Source organism: Chroicocephalus ridibundus, chromosome 5, assembly GCF_963924245.1.
Source record: "Chroicocephalus ridibundus chromosome 5, bChrRid1.1, whole genome shotgun sequence".
Classification (NCBI taxonomy): Eukaryota; Metazoa; Chordata; class Aves; order Charadriiformes; family Laridae; genus Chroicocephalus; species Chroicocephalus ridibundus.
Window position 1 is genome coordinate 45,575,157 of NC_086288.1, and position 14,870 is coordinate 45,590,026.

The 14,870-nt window shown below is 44.1% G+C and overlaps 1 protein-coding gene across 1 annotated transcript in view; it reads right to left on the reverse strand.

The window, feature by feature from the left end:
- Nucleotides 1-10,243: 10,243 nt before the first annotated feature.
- Nucleotides 10,244-14,870, reverse strand: part of ADRA1D (adrenoceptor alpha 1D) — a 50,996-nt gene continuing 46,369 nt past the window's right edge. The window contains exon 2 of the mRNA XM_063336633.1: nt 10,244-14,675. Within this exon, the coding sequence (XP_063192703.1) occupies nt 14,107-14,675 (569 nt within the window). The 3' untranslated portion in view covers nt 10,244-14,106. The remainder of the gene's footprint in view (nt 14,676-14,870) is intronic.

The window sequence follows — 14,870 nt, forward strand, 5'->3', positions numbered from 1 at the left end:
ACCCATGTAGGGTGTCCTGGAGAAGCCAGTCATAACCAGCTCCTGCTGTGCACCACTGATTCCTCTTCTCTTTCCTGATACCTGCCTTGGTGAGACTCAAACAGTAAATACTGGGGTGTCAGGGTGTGAACGTCCTTCCCTTGGACATACATTGATTGACCTCGGTGCCCTTTTTGTCACTGGTCCTTCTGATGACAGAACAGAAGTAATGAAGAACTATAACCAGTCAGAACAAAGCTGGGTGATGAAAAGTTAGGTCATTAATGATTTACAAGCAACCTCGGGGTGCAGGGTGTGCCGACCTTAAGAGCACATCTGAAATGAAACAACAGGGACTGTGTTTTCCCCTTGATATAAGTAAATCAAAACCAGCAGGGACGAAGAGCATTTTTACTTTTTTATGCTGTTTTTAATATTCTGGATGGCAGCCAATGTTTTTCAATGAAGTGTCTTTAAAAAAACGTGCCCAACCAACTCTGAGGCTGTTTGAGGGGTGTACGTATGGCTGCTCTGCAGCCTGATAAGAGCTGTTTCTTCAGAGGCTATTCAGAGCCTCTAATCGTGCCCTCCTGTTGCTTCTCTCCAGAACAAAATGACCGCTGTAAAACTCTGGGCTCTGCATGTCACAGAAAAAAGGATGGCATTTCTCACTGGAGCCTCAGAGGAATTTAGCCCAACACAAATGGTAGCCTACAGAAAAAGCATCTCCTAAAGGGGAGAGCTGGAAGCCTTACACATATGTGATCTATTATCCACAGAATCACAGGCTTGAGGAATAAACAAGGTTGGAGGTCTCTATTTCAGGCTCTTGTTTTCAACACTGGGCCAACCTCACTGTTGCTCAGGGTCTTGTTCAGTCTAGTTTCAAATATCTCCAAGGATGGAGGCTTCACAGCCTTTCTGAATCCCTGGTCCAGGGCTGCACTGTATTCAGAGGAAATATTTTTTTCTGTGTATCTAGTGGGAATTTCCCTTGTTGAACTTTTTGAGTCCATTGCATCTGAGGGGAGCCTGGTTCTGTTCTTCTCTGAAACCCTATTAGAGCAGTGCAACGAGATGCCCACCTAAACCCTTCTTTTCTCCAGGCTGAATGAACCCAGCTCCATCAGCCTTTTCTTGCATGCATGCTCCGAACTCCTGATGACTGTCGTGGCTTCCTCTGGACTTGCTTGTCCGGGTCCCTTTGCACAGCAGCCTGGCCTTCCAGCAAATCGACAACCCTCCCAAAACTGGTGGATCCCAGAGGCGTTGCCTAGGGATCTGCTGATGCATCAGGGTCAATGCCCAGATGCCTCCCCTGGGTAGGGAAGCAGAACAGTTGTTTAACTTTTTGTTTCTTTTCCTTGATTAATTATTTAGGGCCTATGCAAATGCAAAGGTGATTTTTTTTTTCTTTTTCCTTTTTTTCCTCCTTTTCTTTTTCAACTAGTGATGGTATTCTGCCTGCTCTGTTTGGTCTAAGACTCTCAAAGCAAGAGGTTCATCCAGCTCCTCTTTCAGCCTCTCTCACAGTGAGCTGCAGAGCAGGAAGCCTTTTTCTCCTTTGTCCTGCACTCAGCTGAGAGATTCCAATTTCATTTGAAGATATTTCCAAATCCTTTTTCAGTTATTTTGGTACCTGATCCCTCCATTAGATATTACCTCTTGAAGAGACCTAGGGGTTGGAATATTTTTAAGCTACATTAGGTATTTGTAACCTAGTGCAATTATGGATTTTGGTTTTTTCATATTTACCTAAATTATTAATGGGAATAAGCTAGTTCATGCAAAACCTGAGTTGTATCTGTTCACTGCCCATAACTTTTTTTTTTTCTTGTGCTGCTAGCAGTATTTTTAGGAATACATTGGCACAAGCACTATTTTCTTCTCTAAAATAAATACGTGACACTTTTACTTTGCAGTTGCCTGTCACATTGACTTTTGCTATTAGGCTGTCCATTGCTCCCATGGAAAAAAGTATTTGATCTACTGAAGTTGGCATGTGACGCACACTGTACACAGTGTCCATAAGCTAATGGCCTTTGCAAATTCCTCTCCAGTGATATCACCCATCATTCTTCCTCTTCTCTTTCCCATATAGTCAATATTGCCTTCTTTTACGAAGGTTTCATAGTGTTTACAGTCTTGTGTGCAATATCCAGCCTTCTATCCTGAAGCACTTCCTAGCTCTCTCTAAGCTCTCATGGGATGAGGTAAAAGGTCTTCTGGTTTAATAACTGGTGGAATAAACAGAGAAGAAGCAAAAAAAACCCGATTAAACAGTCATTTCTTACAGTGGAGGAAGGCTATTAGAATTTCCTTAAGGTAGTGCTCGGTGTCATAATAGTCACTGTATTCCAAAAAGGTCTCGGAAAAGGTGTAAATAGGCTGGTGACAGTTTGCTGACAATCCTTCATTATTCAGGGTAGCCAAAGCTAATGCTAAATATGAATATTTGCGGAAGAGATGTCATGATATTGGATTAGCAGGTGGTGAATTTAATACTGATGAATGCAAAATAATGTAGATGAGGAAAAATCTATGCATAAGTGGTGATGCACTCAAAAGTAGTCATTAGCATTCAGGAAAGAGATACTGAATCTTTGTGAATAACTGAAATGGGAACCCCAGCTCTGTGCTCAGCAGTGGTCAAAAAGGCCAATAAAATGTTAGAAAGTACTAGGAAAAGAATTGAGAATAATTAAAAATATTGTGCGAAGTACATGATGAAGTTACGAACTTAATGATATCCCTGGTGGCACTACAACGGAAATAGTCAGGTTAACTTCAGACACACACTTTCAGAAAGGATGTGATGGACCTAGAAAAGGTCAAGGGAAGGAGAGCATTAAGAGGTCTGGAGAAACTTCATATTCAGATACGCTAAATAGGATAAGATTCCTTCATTTGAAAAGAGATGGTGAGGATGGACATGACGGTCTATAAACTGCGTATTAATTACACCCATTTACAGACAGCAGGTAGTGAACAGTTATTCCTCTCATGACAGAGTTGAAAATGGGGAAGCACTGGGCAGCCCACCCACAAAGAACAGAAGTTATTGCCACAGGGTAAATTGGACACCGAACATAGAGGTGGCATAAAAAAGGGATCAGACAAATTCACTGACCTGAGGCCCATTGTTGACCAATTCTTTACATGGCCTGAGTGTCAAAATTCAATTCCTTGGCTTAAAGAGAGGACAGAGAGAGAGAGAGACCTCTCAGGCTGCCAGTCAGTTTCCTTTCTCTGCTAATAAATCCTTCCAAACTAAATACCTAAATGAAAAGAGTAAAAAAAGAACTTGCCTGGCCAATTTCCACCAGCTAAAAATAGCTGCAGGGGCCCTTGATAGAAAAATATAATGTAAAGAAAATGGACACTAAAAATAAAGTAAGAAATAAACAAATTACTCAGAGGCAAGGAGAGGAGAGGAGAGGAGAGGAGAGGAGAGGAGAGGAGAGGAGAGGAGAGGAGAGGAGAGGAGAGGAGAGGAGAGGAGAGGAGAGGAGAGGAGAGGAGAGGAGAGGAGAGGAGAGGAGAGATTTCCATCCGGGTTCCTTTGGGTCAGTGGCAGATGCCTCAGCAAAGTATATTTTCTCCTTTCAGTAAAACAGGTGCAGCTTTTGGGCAATATTTTGAGCTCAGAAGGACTTGCCAAGTCAGGCAGAAAAACGTTTCTTTTTAAGGCCAGACAGCATATTTTGGTAATTTAGCCTGACCTCCTGTATAAGCAGGGCAGAAGAGCAAATTTTTACATCAAGCCCATTACTTCTCCCCGAGACAGAGCATGCGTTATAAAATAATTCCCTCTTTTCCTCTCTCCTAAATTTTTCATTTCAAGAACCTTTCATATTTTTGAGAAAATACACTCCAGTTGCTAATTACTCCCTGTGATCACTTTGTTTTTAATTTTAATTTGCTTAACTTTGGCTGCCTGCCAGTGGATTTAGTAGTCCTTTCCTGTTGAATGAAAGCGTCCTGCTTACCCCGATCCCAAGAGGTCACTGCTGTAGATGTGGGCTGTGGCTGAAGCATGTACGACTCTCGGGAATAGCACTGTGCCAGAGGAAGGACAACCATTTAGAGGCTAATAGGAGAACGTGGAGACTAGAAAGAAAAGCTAAACCATGTCTACTAGTAAATTAATCAGTGGGACAATGTTAATTCCTTTTACAGGCAGTTTGTTGGCACAGTTGTTCATCCTTGCTCAGTTTTAAAAGGGGGAAGTAAGGGGTAATGTCCATAGTGCAATCAGCAATAGGTGGCCAATTCACAAAACTTGAAAAAACCTTTTTCTAATTTCTAGGGGTAGGATAGGGGAGAGAACATATGGAACAGTATAGAATATGGAACGATATGACTCATAGGAACCTCAGAAAGCTAAAATTGTCCCACCACCTGCAGCAGGATCCGTCCTATCTAAAATGCTACGTAAGACAAATATTTGCCCAAAATGCGGTGATGGAGAATCCACATCCTTTCTGGGCAAATGATTTCAGTAACGGAATATTAGAAAACTCATTATTGATTTCTGCATCACCCACCTGGTGATTCAGCAGCTGCACTCACCATGCTGACTTTTGCGTAGTAGCTTCTGTCTCAGGAGGACATGGGACACAGCCTGGGTATGAAGTTAGCCACCGACAGAAGAGTGCTTTTGCCAAGAAAGCACAAAAAAGTATTTGAAGGACAAAAGATATACACATTTATATGTGTACCTCTGTATATCTCTGTAGACATATCTATTTATACACATATTTGAATACATACTTATATAAAAACATATTTATACACTCTCAAAAGCTCCATATCCTAAAGCTTTGAGAAGTAACATCTAAACTTACAAGCCTAAAACAGGTTAGAAATGAAAGTGCCACAGCAATCAAAGTTAAATTGGATTTGTACTGTGAATCATCTGTGGAAGACTGTAGTAATAAACATGCATAAAACAATGGCAATTTACTCACAGATTAACATTAATGTTGTCAAGTTAGCAAACCTTTTAAATCTATAAAACTGCCTTGCCGTGATAAAAACAGGGTCACCCAAGGGCATTCCCTTTTTCCAGTAATTTGTTGAGAAATTCCAATCTGTGTCAAGGCAACTTGTGAATGACGAATAGCTTTTGGGATAACTCAATGTGGCTATAGTTTCGCCTTGCATGGTCAAAGCAGTGTGTACTGGGCTTTGAGCTTTTTTGTGTCTTTTTTTTTGTGTTCCTGCTGGGTTTCCGTATCTGAAACACCTTCTGTGAAACTCTGGAAATGGAAACTCTCCATTTCACAAGGAGAAAGGCCCTTGCAATAGTATTCCTCTTCTGACCGTGCCACCTGAAGCCTCCTGGGCATAGATGAGGCTAGGCTTTGGGACCTTCTCTTTCCAAAAACACCCTCCTGCCACAAGAGAACTCAAATTTCTGATCCATGTGTTATGTTATCAGGCTTTATTGCAACTATAGATCTGCTGGGAGGCAGCAGTGGGGTTTGGACAGGCAACGCTGTGTCTCTGAGCAGTGCTGCTGCTACTTAATTATGGTCAGATTTCAATGAGGTTTCAGAATCAACTACAGCCCTTAGGGAATTTTGTTTTCCATCCATAAGGTAGCAGCTGCAGAGGAAAGAATAGTAAAACATTCATCACAGGAGCTGGATTGGGCCTTGATGGTTTTTTTGGTGAAATGTCCAAATGATTTTCTTAAGGTCTAAGTGAGATTTTTAACATTGAACATTTATCATATATATTTTTAGCAGCTGGACCGATTGTGGGCAGATTCTTTGTCTTGCTTCAGTCTTTTTGAAGGTAAAGGAGAGAAGTGCAGAAAGCCCGGCGGTTTCCAAACTGTGCGAAATGTCCTGCTTGAGGCTGTGTTGTGAAAATGAAATTGGAGAGTTGCGCATAATAAATGGTAGAACATGTTTCCAGAAAAAGCATAAAAGTTATTTTTGATGCCTACATCCTACCCTCCAAACCCCAAGACATCTATTATCCACCAGCACTGCACGCAGGAGATCTTTAAAGTTGGCTAAGTTTGGTTTATTGAACTGAATGGAATTAATTTTGCTCTAAATCTTTTTTTTTGGCTTCATGAGACTTCAAGATGGGTTACTATCTCTGACTTGTCCTTCCCACCCTCTTGGCAGGACTCTGTCTCCCAGGATACCGTGGGGACTGGGTGGTGTGGTTCACCCTGCAAGTCAAGCCTTCATCTGACTTTCGATGATACGTTCAACCACAGTGAATACCCTGTGTCCTTTTTCCCCTAGGGAAAAGAGGGGATCAGACCTTCACTCTCTGTCTGCTCTTTGCCTGATATTTACTTCTGCTCACAGCTTACAGATCAGGACCTTCTGCCATGTTGCTGAGTCAATATTGCACAACAGGTTTTCTGTCCTATTTCCTGGCCATGTACCTATCTTGGATAGCCTAGGATGGCTCAAAAGGCACGATATATCTATATTCAGGCAACAATTTTTTTTTTTCTCTAAATCTCCATAATGGAGTTTAAACACCTGGTTTATACATGGAAACCTTATTGAAAAGGAGATGTCTTAATCTGTGATCTGAATCCCACTAGGAATTTACCTAGGAAAAGCAAACCTACTTGTCAGTGGCCTTAATGTCACTGTGCACGATGTGTGTCTCCATGGAGGGACATTTAGAGGTATGAAAGTGGAAAAGAAATTGAAACCTTTGCACAAGATGGCTGAATTTTCTTGGGAAATCCCTGAGCAACTCCTGGGCCCAGCTACTAGCCTGTCCTCTGTGGAAAAAGTCAGTCTATTGAGGAGATGTTTTTCAATTTCTGAGTGGTGTTCAGTAACAGAAATTTCCCTGCAGGAACTGGCACACAGCGATGGCAAAATGGTATGATCTCGTTGATTTAATGTGCATTGGAGACTAACCTTGAGCTTTCTGTGTATTTTCTCATTTTAGCCTATGGGCAGAGAAATGAATGATGTACCTGTGGCATGGATGGGCTACCCAGCATGCAGATGAAGGGCACATACAAAGGGCCATACCAGTTCAGAGTCTTGGTCCTTCTACCTGAGTTCCCGCTGTCTGATGATGGAAACTTTGGGAGGGATAGAAGGAAAGAAAAAGCCTACAGTGAAAAATGCCTTGAAATATTCTCCCAGCTGACAGCAATTGCTGCCTCGGGGACTTCCCAGCTCAGAGATTATATAAATGTTTCCAACAACCCTTGATGGACTTTTCTGTCATGAAGGCATCTAATTGCTGTTCTAACCCCTATAGACTTTTGGCAGATGCAATATCTTGTGGTGACGAGTCCCACCATTTAAATATGCGCCATCTGCAGAATTACCTTGCTTTACTCATTTTGATAATGGGTTTGATGTCATTTAGTTCATGTATTATGAGAAAAACAGAGAACAGTCATCCACTGTTCGTCTTCTCCCTGACAGTCCTGATTTTATAGACCTCCATTGTGTTCTTCCTCAGTCATCTCTGTTTTCCAGGAAAGTGCCCTTTGATTTAATTGTTCTTTGGATGGAAACTATCCCATGTCTTTGGTAACTTTTGTCAGCCTTTTCTTAACCCTTTCTAAGTCCTTTCTATTCTTTTTGAGCTGGGCTTATCAAAAAATCAGACAGCAGTCAAATTACAGATACATCATAGATTTATTCAGAGGTGCAAACATATTTTCAAGGTTATTCTCCACCTATTCTAGTCTCCATCTGTTTTCCAAAATTACCTAAAATGCAGTTTTTGCCTGTGACTGCTATGAAGTATTGATCCAATGTTTTCAAATTATGTTCCCTTTTGATTTTCTGGTTTGCCTTTCCCTTTCCTATCTCAGATATATATTTTATATATATATATATATATATGTCTCATATATCCCAACAGGTGATCCTCCACAAAGCTTCAGCAGGCCCACAAACCCAGGGCCACCTGGGCTTGACCAGTGGTGTGTCAACCCTGGGGTGAAGGATGGGGTGAGGGAAAGAGAGCTGTGGGACTTAAATAGGCAAAACAGCTGGGCAGGATAGAGGAAAGAAAGCACAGACTTTGTAGGGTGAGATGATGTGTTGACTGTGAGGCCAGCCAGGTCCAAAGAAAGCTACTGGAGGAAGCAAAAGGAGACCCAGATGAGATGACATGAGAAAGCAGAAGCTGCGTAGGGGTGTCCAGACATCCCCCAAAATGGGGATGAAGAAACAGAAGAGTCAAATTTATCCAGGTGCTACCGATCACCTTTGCCTTCTAAAGGAGTGATTAGCTTTTTGCAGTGTCTCTGGGCTACCTTCTTTAGCTACCATGTGTCACCAAGGTATATTGCCTTACCCAGGCTATTTGTTAGGCTGGAGAGGGATCTGGAAGAAAGTATACTTAACTTTGTGGAGCCTGGGTGATCAGGCAGAGATCACAGGGCCTTGTGTACTCAATTGCTTTCTCTAGCCTCAGAAAGGGTGCTAAATTAAGAAGCCTTCCCCAAAAGTATACTGATGGTCCGAAGCGACTGCACTTTAGATCATGGCCAGCAGTAGGAAGGTGAGTTGCAAATCACCTGCCCCACTGGTTGCCCACCGGAGCAGAAGAAAGCCTATTCTGCAGCCGGAGCTTGCTACAAGGGCCGTAGCGTGGGAAAGGGACGCCAAGGGTTCAGGTGAGACAAAGGAACCAAACTCCTCCCAGGAGCAAAATGCCCCAGAACTCTTCCCCTTCTGAGTGGATCCACTCTGCCTGAGCAATGCCCAACCGGCTCATGGAAACTGCGAGGTGTCATAACGTGGATTTGGGTGGGCAGGAGGAACAGATTTGGGGATGCATGGGGCAAAGGAGAGAAGGAGGCACTGGCAGTTGTGCAGGTCACATACGAGCCCCACGAGGCTGCATTAATAGATGCACTGTCTTTTACTGGGTGCTGTGAGGTGAGCCAGGCGAGCAACAACCCGGGCTTTGACAGGCACTAGGACAGTGTAGCCCTGGCCCTTGACCTTGTCTGTGTAGCTCAGGGCACACAATGTTCTTAATGGATTAAACTTGGGACGAGGAAGGATGCCAAAAGCAACATGCCCAGACCAGCCTTGTGGCTCTGAAGGCTCATTCAGTCTGTGTGGCCATGGCATGGGTCTTTCTTATCATACCCTTGGGGAAGTCAACAGGAAAGCACCTAATGCTTTCTTCCTGGCATTTGAGCAGGACAGCAGCCTGACTTGACAGTCATATAGAAAGGAAAAACATCACTTTTAACAAGTATTAGCAGTATCAGTCAAGAGCATCCTTTTCTGCAGGCTTGCCAGGGGACACACCGTCCAAACCCTTCCCCAGCATCAGTCTGACTCAACCGCACACAAGCATTAGCAAAACGCATGGTAAAGTCATGACAATCTTCCCCTGGAGCTGTTGAGTTGCACTTGGTGGCTGCTCACTTTGCTTCTGCTGGGAGCCGTCCCTGAAGGACAGACAGCCTTGGGCAGTGTTTGGTCATTTGCTTTGCAAATAACTATTTCTGGGATAGTTGTTGTTGGATGTTTTCAGAGGTCTGTTTCTCCCCTCACTGCATTTCAGACTCTGATGTATGATCTTGCACTAGTGTCCCAAAGGTGAGGCAGGTGTTTTTTCTTCTTTTCCATTTTCCCCTTTGAGCTTTCCAGCTTAGAGTCATCATCCCATGATACCCACCCCTGAGACACCACTGCCCAGCATCTAGAAGTGCCATCAGGCTGCATTTCTCGAAATGGAGTATCTGGAGTGAGACAGGAGCATGAGAAAGCCTATTTCCATTTCAACATGTTTACAGGTTTTGCAACTGATGCTAGAATTTAAACTTTAGAAGAAAAATGAAAATTTTCCGGAGAAATCTTCAATGAGCTGAAATGTCAATTTTCATTAAAAAAAAACCCTGCTCTGATGGAAATTCTTTGACCAGAGCATGTTCCTGACCACCAACCACACAACAGCCTTCCCTCCTCCTGCCCTCCTCCACTCCTGTGGGTCATGACTGCATCCGGATTCCTCCTGCTCCAGGGAGCATCTCAGAGAAGACACGTCTGGTACGACCCCTTCATCCCTGCATGGCACAAAGCTGAAAGTCCCCTTCTGACTTGTTTTTATCATAAATTCTTGCAAGTGGGAGCAATTATCCTTGTGAAATTACAAAAAAAGTCTTTGAGAAAAAAAAAAAGAGATATGATAATTTGCAGGTTTTCCTTCCTCCCTCCCTCATCCCCTGCAACCCCTGTTTTAAAATTCAGACACGGCAACAATACACAACAATGTTTTAGACAGGCTTGTGCATGTATTTGGTACAAACAAACAAAAATATGTGCATTTTGTTTCATAGAGCTTACATCAATCTGACAGAACTTGAATCACAAAACAGAAATACTCTGGCTAATAAATACATCTGGGGATGAAAAATAAAAATCTATACATAAAAATTTCCAATGTCTGCTAAAGAAAATGTACACTTATATACACACTGTAAACAATAGTAATGCAACCCAATTGCAGTCCAGCTCAGACTGACAGAGACCTTCTTTCCCCCTTAAATAGGACTCGTGAGAGTCTACTGACATAAAAGCTGCTGTTGGCCATCCTGCACGCTCGGTTCGTCGAAGCAGCAATGAGGTGAGAGCTGCTGCAAAACCAAGGTACGGGTGCTTTGGGAAATGGCCTGCTCGGCACATTTGGAGAAATGGGGCCATACCCTCAGCTGGTCACATCCTTGTGAGTCCAGAGAAGTCAGTGGGATCAGGCCAAATCTACCTCCTGAAGGTCTGAGCCCGTTTTTCCAAACTTGTGGGAGCTTGGAGGTTAAGAGAATCAGAGGGAAATGCACAATTTTAGGTACTCAGGTCATATTTCATGCAACATTGTCCTTCCTTCCCTGACAGCAAAAGCAGCTCTGTCTACTCTAAATGAAGTTCTACACCAACAGCCTCAGAGTCCGGTCCTGGCGTTGCTTCTTCTGATGCAAGGTGCTAAATGAAACAGGGGCCCTGGCTTAGGTGAGAAACAAGTATTTTGCCTGAATGCAGCACAGAAGAGCTCAAGGCTTTCCTACAACACCTTCTAAGGTATCTCTCGGGGACTGATCCAATGCAGTAGGTAAATGAGCCAGAGTTTGGGCATTTCTCTGTGTATATGCAGATGTGTGATTAAACTGACTTTATCATCATTTGCTCCCTGTAGGTCTGTAAAGAATCGGGATGGAGAGGCAGTAAACCTCCAGACTAATCTTTCTTTCCATTCCAGATGCTTTCAAGGGGCTGGAGACTGTAAATGTAAATATTTCAAAATTGGAAAAAAAGAAAGAAGTATATTTAAAAGGTCAGCTAGAAGTGTAACCAATACTTTCAACTCATTTGTGGGAATGAACTGCTTGCCAGCAATTGCTAAAAGCCCCGGCAAAGTCTCCATTTATAGGAAAATGTCTGCCATTTTGGAGATGACATTTATATATATATATAAATGTAGCAAAATGTGTATGTGTGTCTGTCTGTAAGGTGATGGATGCACCTATTACTATGTGCTATGAATGTCTGGAGAGACATTAGAAAAATCTGCTCCTGAGCATCAGAGAACATTTAATGGCAAATGTCCATCTTACCCCTTGACTAGACTTTCACTTCTGATGATGTCTGTATCACCTTGTCCTAAACCGTGCCACCAAATTGCTTCTATTAGACCTGCAAAGCCGTGTCACCAGGGGCCAAAAATGCAGGTCTGTGTGCCTTTACTCAGTGCCACTAACAGTGGCATGTGTGCACATGCATCTTAAGAGGTGGGTGGAAGGTGGGAGGAGCAATGCTTTCACCTTGACCTTCCAGGCATTTCTGCTCTTCAGTGATTGCCCTCTCTCTGATGCCTTCTCTGCTACGTCCCCAGTGCCAGCAGTGTGCTCTCCTATCAGGATCCCAAAACTGCCCAGGAATCCAGTGGCAGCTGCAGTCCTTACATTGCAAAATGACTTCCTGTGTCACCCCATCATGACAGTAGGGTCTCACTTTCCTTGAAGGCCAAAAGAAATGGGGGAAAAAAATGATGTGTTTCCCTACAGATGTTCCCAAGGGTTATTGGGACCTTGCTTTGGTAGGGTTGAACCTCTAGAGCTGGCAACCTCTGGCTCATTTTGCAGACACTGGTGAACATGCAGGCAGTACTGAGTCTGGGTTCAGTGTTAAGTGCAACAGTGCCCATGTGCTTTGGTGGGATTTGCAGATGGGAGGAAAATATTTGGGCAAAATCTGCAGGTCTTTGTGCAGTAATTTGTCCAGTTCTCATTGAATAAAGGGCAGATGGGTGCTAAGGGTGTTGAGATAGGGCCAACTCCAGATATCATGTCTCAGTATGCACTGCACAAAAAAAGAAAAAATAAAGGAAGTCCAAGTTTTTCTCTGTTTCAATTTCCTTTCAAGCAAATGAACAGCAGAAAGAAAGATGACATTCTCTTTGCTACACCTATGAGTCTTTAATCTCCTTTGATATCCACCCTATCTAGCTAGGGATTAGCTAGATGGGATGGAGGCATGTTCATGAAAGACTGCTAATGGGTTTGGGGGATGGTGCTGATGTGAATGAGTTTCCATCCAGGACGTGTTCAGTGTCATGTCTCCACTCCTCAATTTCATGTTCCTGTTCTTTACTCACATGGCTTGAGACACTGCACCTCAGATCCAGACTTCGCCTCCATCACCTACGTGTGTTCTGCCTCTGCCCACAGCTTAATCTAATATCAATTTGTGGCTCATTGCCTATCTGAAATTTGATAAAACCAGTGCCTGCAGTACATCGCCAAGCAGAGCTTGGGTGACCATTTTTCTGAGTTGCAAAGCACGGTTTGTGTCAGCCTGACCGAGGTGGGCCTGTCATGGCTCACACCTCCCTGCGGTCCCCAGAGGAGGCCACAGTGCCCTCCTGAGGGGAGCTTACATGCTGGGGCTGTGCGAAGGGGAAAAAAACCTGCTTATTGACATTGCTTTTGACCATGCTAGAGGACATATCCAAAGGCAATTGTTGATAGCCACCACAGGCTTTGATGTTTCAGGTATGTGGGAAACCACTTGGGAGAAGAGTCATGGGCGTGATCCTGACTCGGGTGGAGATCTGTCTACACAAGGGAGCTCCAACTGCACATCAGCTCTGTTTTAGCGTTGACTCTCCGAGTAGTAGAAACAGGCCCCAAACTCAGCCATCCCACCTTTCCTGAGCCACAGCCCAGGTTGACTATGGACCTGAGTGAAGCCCCTAGGATGCATCTTTATTCCATGTTGTTTGAGAGATACAACAACAAGAGCGAGAAAGGGACAGAAAAGGCTGGGGATTACCAACACCAAAAGGAGTTGCTTTCTCTCTGTATCACAGAGGGATGTGCACCAGAGCAAGGTGGGTTGCAAATGTTTCACTGAGAAGTGAAATGAGAAATGCATCACAGGTTGGAATTAGAGACAAGAGACCTGCACACCCATTGGCATCAGTGTATACATCTGGACTGCTCCTCAGGCCTAACACCAGGTTACATACAAGGTCACTGCAGACATGATGGCTGAGAGCCAGGATCCTCCCTCCCTGCTTGGGAATACCACAGTCTGCTCACCCTCCAAAGCAAAGGCCTCAGCTGGAGGTCTTGCCCAGCCCTGTAGACTTACAAGCTCCCAACCCATTATCTAAAGGATCAGCTGCCGCCTACTGCTCAGCAGCATCCTTTCTGGGTGCTGCCTCTGGATGGAAACATGATCACATGTACTAAGGCAGGGTTGGCATCTTTTGGGGTTTGACCTTTCCATTAGATTTTGTGGTGGTGTTCTTAAGGCAAAGGAGGCATCCTGGTTTCTCTTAATTGCACAGCTTCTTCCAAAGTAAAAGATAACCATCCATTGGAGGAAACAGCCCTTCTTCTAAGGCCATATCCACCGCACATCTTCCCCTCCTGCTGTGGCTCATAAAAATGGGGTATGCCATTGGTTCTTTTTTGAGGAACCCATAATCCCAAAGAACAGGCTGACCTCTGCATGGGGGATGCTTGTATAACCTTTGGGCAACTGCATTTTATACCTGATTGCTGCTTCCAGTCTGCCTGACAGACCCACAGATGGTATCCCTTCAAGTTTCTGCTAGATACCTCTAAAGAAACCATCGACAGATGTCCCAGTGGATTCAAATATCTGTTTCTCGCAGCCCACAGCAGTCTGCTAAATCATAGGTTTGATAGTCGATGGTTTCTGCAAAGTCATGAGGGATCCCAATAGAGACAGACTCCACCTCTGTTTTGTAGGTGGCTGTCACCCCGCCTTTGCTGGAGCCACCCCGGATTTTATTAGAAAGGCTGTTCATCTTCTCCTTCAGCTGTGTGGATGCTGGTTTCTGGAAAGGAGTGAGCATTTTCCAGCCCTTGAAGCTGAGTGTTCGCCTCTTACTGGGTGTCTCCTGCAAGGAGGAGTTAAATATGAACGAGCTGTTCAGGGTGTTAATCCTGGGCCTCAGGTCCGTCTCAGGGTCTTGCACTGAGCTGTTAATGGAGGCCCCTCGCCAATGATGGTCGTAGACGCGCCAGATGGGCCGTCTTCTCCGGTGGCACTGGCACTTGAGCAGCCTGATGAAAGCTCGCTTGAACTCTTTGCTGGAGCATGGGTAGATGATGGGGTTCACGCAGCTGTTGAAGTATCCCAGCCAGAAGATGACCTTGAAGACAATTTCAGAGGGCTTCAGAGATGGGAAGAAAGAACCTTGGAAGAAAGTAAAAGAAATATGGTTAGAGGAAGGGGAAGGGTATGACAGTGCACGGTAGCAAGGGTGGTGGTCAGCCCAGTCTGGAAGAAGTGACATCTGCAGAAAAGGCCGAAGGTATCATTCTGCTTTTAGGTCCTTGGCTAGTTGCCCAGAGAGGTGGTAGATGCCCCATCCCCGGAAACATTCAAGCT